At 35.8% G+C, this 6,142-nt stretch overlaps 1 protein-coding gene across 1 annotated transcript; it reads right to left on the minus strand.

Moving 5' to 3' along the window:
* Positions 1-1,378: 1,378 nt before the first annotated feature.
* Positions 1,379-3,410, minus strand: LOC149696370 (uncharacterized). The gene is made up of 4 exons (XM_089867335.1): positions 3,273-3,410; positions 3,121-3,207; positions 2,401-3,042; positions 1,379-1,474 (listed from the first exon to the last, which is right to left on the minus strand). Exons 2-4 carry the CDS (start codon positions 3,202-3,204, stop codon positions 1,379-1,381), a joined length of 822 nt encoding a protein of 273 aa, XP_089723461.1. The 5' UTR covers positions 3,205-3,207; positions 3,273-3,410.
* Positions 3,411-6,142: the final 2,732 nt, after the last annotated feature.

The following is a 6,142-nucleotide window of genomic DNA, read 5'->3' on the forward strand; positions in this document are numbered from 1 at the left end:
TAATGAAGAAGATTATCTTGGACAGTTTGATCAATATTTTATTTAATTTCACTGATTCGTGCGAAAATATCAGCTGTCATAACGAAATCGCCCACGATATCACTTGTTTACCCACGGATACTAATTGGAGCGAGAGAGTGGAGAAAAACCTAATTAGAGCTATTCCGTTGCTTAACTACAAAAGAATTCTAGAATCCTTTGTCGAGGAATACGGAGATTACGAAGACGACGTCTCAATTTTATTTAACGATATTCTCGGAAACTTTGTCGGTCTAAAAACTGAACTAATTTACGGTTAAAAATAGATAGCACTCTTATCTCGCGTGTATTGGGTCATGGATTACTCTAAGGCGTCTGAAAATATTCCGAGAGGATTTGAAATCGTTGGAATGCGTTACCTCGGAGAAGAGCAAAATGAATTTAATATCGAAATTACTCGATAAACGGTGCCAAGGGACCAGGAGATATTCGCCAGAGAACAACCACTACCGAAGCTAATGTCCTAAATGATCCAGTGTTTAATGACGTATCTATTTAAAATATATTCTTGGAAATTTTCTCGGTCTAAAAACAATGTATTGTTAATTTTTAAGGAACCGAATAAAATATAAATTACTCTTATTGTTGCGTTTCCTATACCTACGTTATATATCAATTTTTTTTCCCTATTTAGAAAATATTCCAGAAAATTGTATCTCTCCCTCTTATATAATACCCTACAACTACGTTATATTATCAGATATCATTTTCGATCTTGTTTAGAAAAAATGTCTCTCTCAAACGCGTACTACGACCCCGAAAATCCCTCCTCTTTTTCCGGATTGGATAAATTAACGAAAGGAGTTCCTCAGTCTTCGAGAAAAGAAGTTGAGAGTTTTCTATTAAAACAACCCACCTATACTATTCATCGTTATCGTCGATTAAAGTTTCCTCGCAACAAAATTACAGTGACATCTATGGATGAGACTCATCAGGCTGATTTAATAGTTTTAGATAAACTTTCCAGATACAACAAGGGTATGAAATATTTGTTAAGTAATGTAGATGTTTTGAGTAAATACGCCTACGTTATACCTATTAAAACAAGACTTCCGCGGAAGTTATAAGAGCTTTCAAAACAATACATAAAGATGTTGTACCCACGAATATAAATACGGACGCAGGCTCTGAATTTTTAGCTAAACCAGTTCAGCAATATTTTAAAGAGAAAGGTATTCATCACTACGTAGCTTACGGGAATAAAAAAATTGCGATCTGCGAGAGATTTAACAGAACGGTTCAAGAGAAAATACACAAATTCATGACTAGCGCGGATACTCGTAGCTATCTGAGTGCGTTACCAAAAATAGTTAAGGCTTACAATCACTCGATACACCGCTCAACGGGTATCGCACCAGTCAATGTTAACGTACAAAATGAGCATAAGGTGTGGTACCGTCTTTTCGGTACCATTAAACCTGGGACAAAACCAAAGCTAAAAGAAGGTGATTTAGTAAGGTTGAGTAAATTTGAAAAAACCTTTTCAAAGGGATATAAAGGCTACTTTACTAAAGAGATCTTTATTATTGATAAGGTTTTATACCGTAATCCTCCAGTATACGTCGTTAAAGACAAAAATAACGAGATAATTAAAGGAACGTTTTACGAATACGAACTATCTAAAGTGTTATGAATACGTTACAAATAAATCAAATATTATCATGCGATCAGAGGACAAAACCCTACTATCTAGGTACTTTTCCTAGAGACATGCTTCCCAGGAAACCTAAAAAGAAGAAATTTTGTTTTGTTCTGAACACGGAGAGAGCCGAGGATCCTGGGCTTCATTGGGTAGCCATTTACGTTGAAAACGATGAAGGTAATTTTTTCTGCAGCTACGGGCAGAGCCCGGATACGTATAAAATTAACCTGGTTAAATACGCGTCCAGATGGATCTATAACGATAAATTAATTCAAGATATGTTCTCCCTTTGTTGCGGACCTCATTGTATATTCTTCCTTATTCAAAGATGTCTGGGAAATTCGTTTCAAAGAATTCTGAAAATGTACGAAACTAAAACGGAGATTAACGACGCCATATCTTTATGGAATATCTGCCTGCACTTGTTAAGACATAGATATGAAAAATGTAATCAATAAAATATTAAAGTTGTAATTTTTAATAATCAGATACATTTGTATTGAATGCGAGAATAAAAATATTTATTATTCGATTATAATTTTTTATATAAATTGTAATTATCATGCTTTTATATATAATCAGATACATGATTTTTTATATACTCAAATACATGCTTTTATATAATCAGATACGTGTTTTTCAATATAATGAGTTAGATGCTTTTATATCAAATGGAATAATCATTATTAAGGTTATTTTTTTGCCTTTCTATAAGTTACCCACTCGATCTTAGATTCGGGCTTTTGAAGCTCTTTCAAGCTAGCTTCGCGATCTTTTTTTATTTTGGCTTGTGTAGGGTACGGTTTTGGTTTCGTAGATGGACTTTTCGCGAGTCTTTTTTTCGGCGAAGTCTCATCGTTAGGGTTAAGTTTCCGGAACTTTGAACCAGAAGCGCCCTTCGTTGATAAGGCCTGTTGAGACGCCACGGGCTGATTCGGTACCATGGGTGTTAAAACTGGCATACTCGGCGTTTGAGACGTCCCGGACTGTTTCGGTACCACGGGTCCCATGGGTGTTAAAATTGGCATACTGGTCGTTCGAGAGAGTGACGCTGGCGTAGTAAACGATATCGCCGGTGTTTGACCCATTACTGTACTACTCATTATAGGCTGTGGGGTAGTCAGACTCGAGGAGATATTAAAAGGGATACTTTGGGGAGGGGTAGCGACATTAGTAGGGACATTTTGGGAGGGGGTAGAGATATTAATAGGTATATTCTGGATAGGGGTTGGCCACGATGGAGGAATCCAAGACGAGGATGAAGGACTTAGAGGCTGTATTTTACTCGACACTCCGGGTGCTGGAAAAGACGAACTCGTTGTAGGTGGCAAGATAGTAACGCTTGGTGGCTCCGCTAAACTCTTTAAAGATAAATATTTCTGAAGAGTTAAAAGGTACTCCTTCAATTTTTCCTCGGCAGAACCAGGTTTTCTCAGTACCTCTTTAATGGCGTTGTCTAAACTGTTAACTTCCTTTTGATTGTCCGTCAGTAAAGCCGCTGGTACTAAAACGCACTTTTTCATTATCTAGTAAAGACCGAAGCTATTGTCGGTATTAACATTGAAAGCAACGCCGGCCAGAATCCTCCTACCTGTTTAATTAACACCTGTCGCCTCTTTTTGTCGCTTAAACCTCTCTTGGATAAATACCTTATAACGTTTTTGTAACGTTGAAGTCTTTTCTTTTTATGTCGATTCAATGGAATACCTCCGTTCTTCAAATTATAACAAATACCGCTTATACAATCAAATTGGGGTCGCGTACACTTTGATATTAAAAGTTTTCTTTGTTTCACACCGCTTTTACGCAAGAGATTTAAAAAGGGTAATTGGTTCCTAACCGACACGGGTAAAGGCATGTCTCGAAATGAGGTTAAATAAATTGAGATTTATATTTTATGGATTATTATTTTCTAACGTAGATTACCATCGGTCCTTCATTAGGGAATATATTGGACCTAAGTCTTAAACTATTATCGGTACTTTGTTTTAGATCTATTAAGATATAAGAATACGCTTTTTTGGTACACTCTTCGTACGCTTCTGTTAGGCGTTTGGTGTCTGTAGGAAAAAGCTGACGACTTAAATAGCGAACCTGGTTATTATCCCTAGGATTTTTAAACATAACGATATAAGAACAGTTCAATGATATATTTCTAGAATATTTACCTGGGTTAAAGACATTTTGAGACAGCAGCACGATGCTTAAAGATAAATGATGACTCCCGACACAAAAAAGATCACTTATAAACTTCTGTTTGGTACAGGTGTTAGCTAGATCGTCTAGGATTAAAAGATTATTTATTCGTTTATCAAAAAAATCAGAATCATTAGGAATTAGTCCATCGTGGAATTCAATAGGTAAAAAGAGTTTCAGTTCATCAAAAATGTCCTGATAAACACTATAGCAATAGACTATTCTATCAGGAGGTTTGTCCATGATAATGTCTTTATATTTGAGTAAATTTATTACCCACGTTGTTTTCCCCGAGCTGCTTGGGCCAGCCAGTAAAATGGTCATCGGTGTTTCTAAGCGGAGGCGATACTCTAACCCGTTCTCCATTTTTAAAACGTTCTCTAATATCGTCTATGAACTCGTAGTTGACTCGATCTTCGTACGGTATCACTCTCACTTTAACAAGGTGGGAAAACGTGACCCGATGTTTAGTGGTCCGTTTTCTCATTTGACGTGGCAGACGGGTCTTGATGATTTAAATATCTTTAACATATAAGCCCAAAAACTAGATAAGGAAGGTACTTGCCATTGGAACTTTACATTTTAGAAGAATAACATCAATTTTTAGGGTACCCTCAAGTATAAGATTACGCTTAGACTGCGCCACCTTTTCAATACTAGCTAGTAACCGATCAGAAGTTAATTCATTTATAGCCATGAATCTTAAATTGATAGGGTTCTCTAAAGCGTCAGAGCTCAGGGCGAATCTTATTAAATTATATTCTTCAGCATTTTGCGTAACATGAGTTATGAGAGAATTCAAAATTTGGGAAAGTTGATCGTGAATATTTATTAATTTAAGTTCTTCTAAGTTGCGGAATTTAACGTTATATTCGGTTGTAACGCATCTATATTTCCTAGATACACGGTTTGATGTTTTATCTATCGTATAATATAGCTCTGGTCGAAATTTAGTAGCTAAATCGACTGGTTTAACCTCATCGTCTGACCCTGAAGTGTCCGACGATGAAGTGTCCGACATTTTTTTTAGCGGGAAAAAACTTCAAATCTATATTTCTTTCCGAAAGTAAATGAATACCAATTTTCCCAGAAATTTAATGATCCAATGATAAATATTTAGTACTCACCAATCTTAAAAACTAGTTGATAGTATCGTTATTTCGACACGAATGAATTTCATCCGTTAATGCCGTGCTTTTATATATTTTAACCGTTAGAACTCACCTTCTATTTAGATCTTGGAACAATGTTACGATTAATATCTTCCCCGATAAAACCGTTTTCGAAGAGATGATTATAGAACCGTATGGGAAAAGGAAAAGGCATGGGCGTTACTAACCAATAATAAAACCCAGGCCTTTTCCTTCTCCTCAATGGAACCTTTTCTGCTTACGAGGCTCAAACCGTAAAAATGAATCCATTGTTAAGATATTTAAATAGCACCATGTTGGAGCGGAGCCTGTATGTGATTAACTGTTAGAACGCATCTTCTATTGTAGGTCTTGGAACAGTGTTACGGTTAATGTCTTCCCCGATAAAACCGTATTCGAAGGGATAATTATTTGAGGGACTATGCCAATCAGTAGTTTGTTCGCAATCGTCAGCATCTTTTAATGAGAATAATGGTTGTAAAATGCAGTTGGAACACCAGCTTTTATTATAGTTCCAGATATAATTGCGTAGCACGTCTTTACTATTAACCTGATAGTGATCAGTTACTTGTTCATATTTAGCGTTTAAACAATCGTTTAAACTATGATGAAAATAGCAAGCGGGACATATTCGTCTATAATTTTGCGGGCAACCACAATAGCATATTTTTACGTAATATTGGTAATGTAAATGATTTTGTTCATTTGATAAGAGAAATGGTGGCGTTTCTATCCGGTTGCGATGCACTAGTTCAAATTCTTCGAACGTTAAGGGACTGAATTCGTCGAACACTATTTCTCTCTCTATAGACGATTTTGATATACTTATATCCAAATCTTCGAAAGTTCCAGGTGCTCGATGTTTATCTACTTCGGCGGCTTTAAAAAAGACTGATTCTACGTGTCCCCAAAAGGTTTTCGGTATGAAATTTTTTACATCGTTAAAATTAAAATATCTTTTATTATGAAACTTATATTTAAAAACATGCATCAAATTATTTATAGCGATATCTTGTAAAGACGTTACTTTAACGTCTTCTATTTTTTGTTTTTTTCTCGGGGATTCTATTATATTTTCTTCTTTCATTTCGGTCTCTTACTTTGATTCGCTGTA

The sequence above is a fragment of the Phalangium opilio genome, unplaced genomic scaffold, assembly GCF_054372755.1.
Source record: "Phalangium opilio isolate 3A_F unplaced genomic scaffold, DU_Popi_V2 ptg000021l_1, whole genome shotgun sequence".
In the NCBI taxonomy this organism is placed as follows: Eukaryota; Metazoa; Arthropoda; class Arachnida; order Opiliones; family Phalangiidae; genus Phalangium; species Phalangium opilio.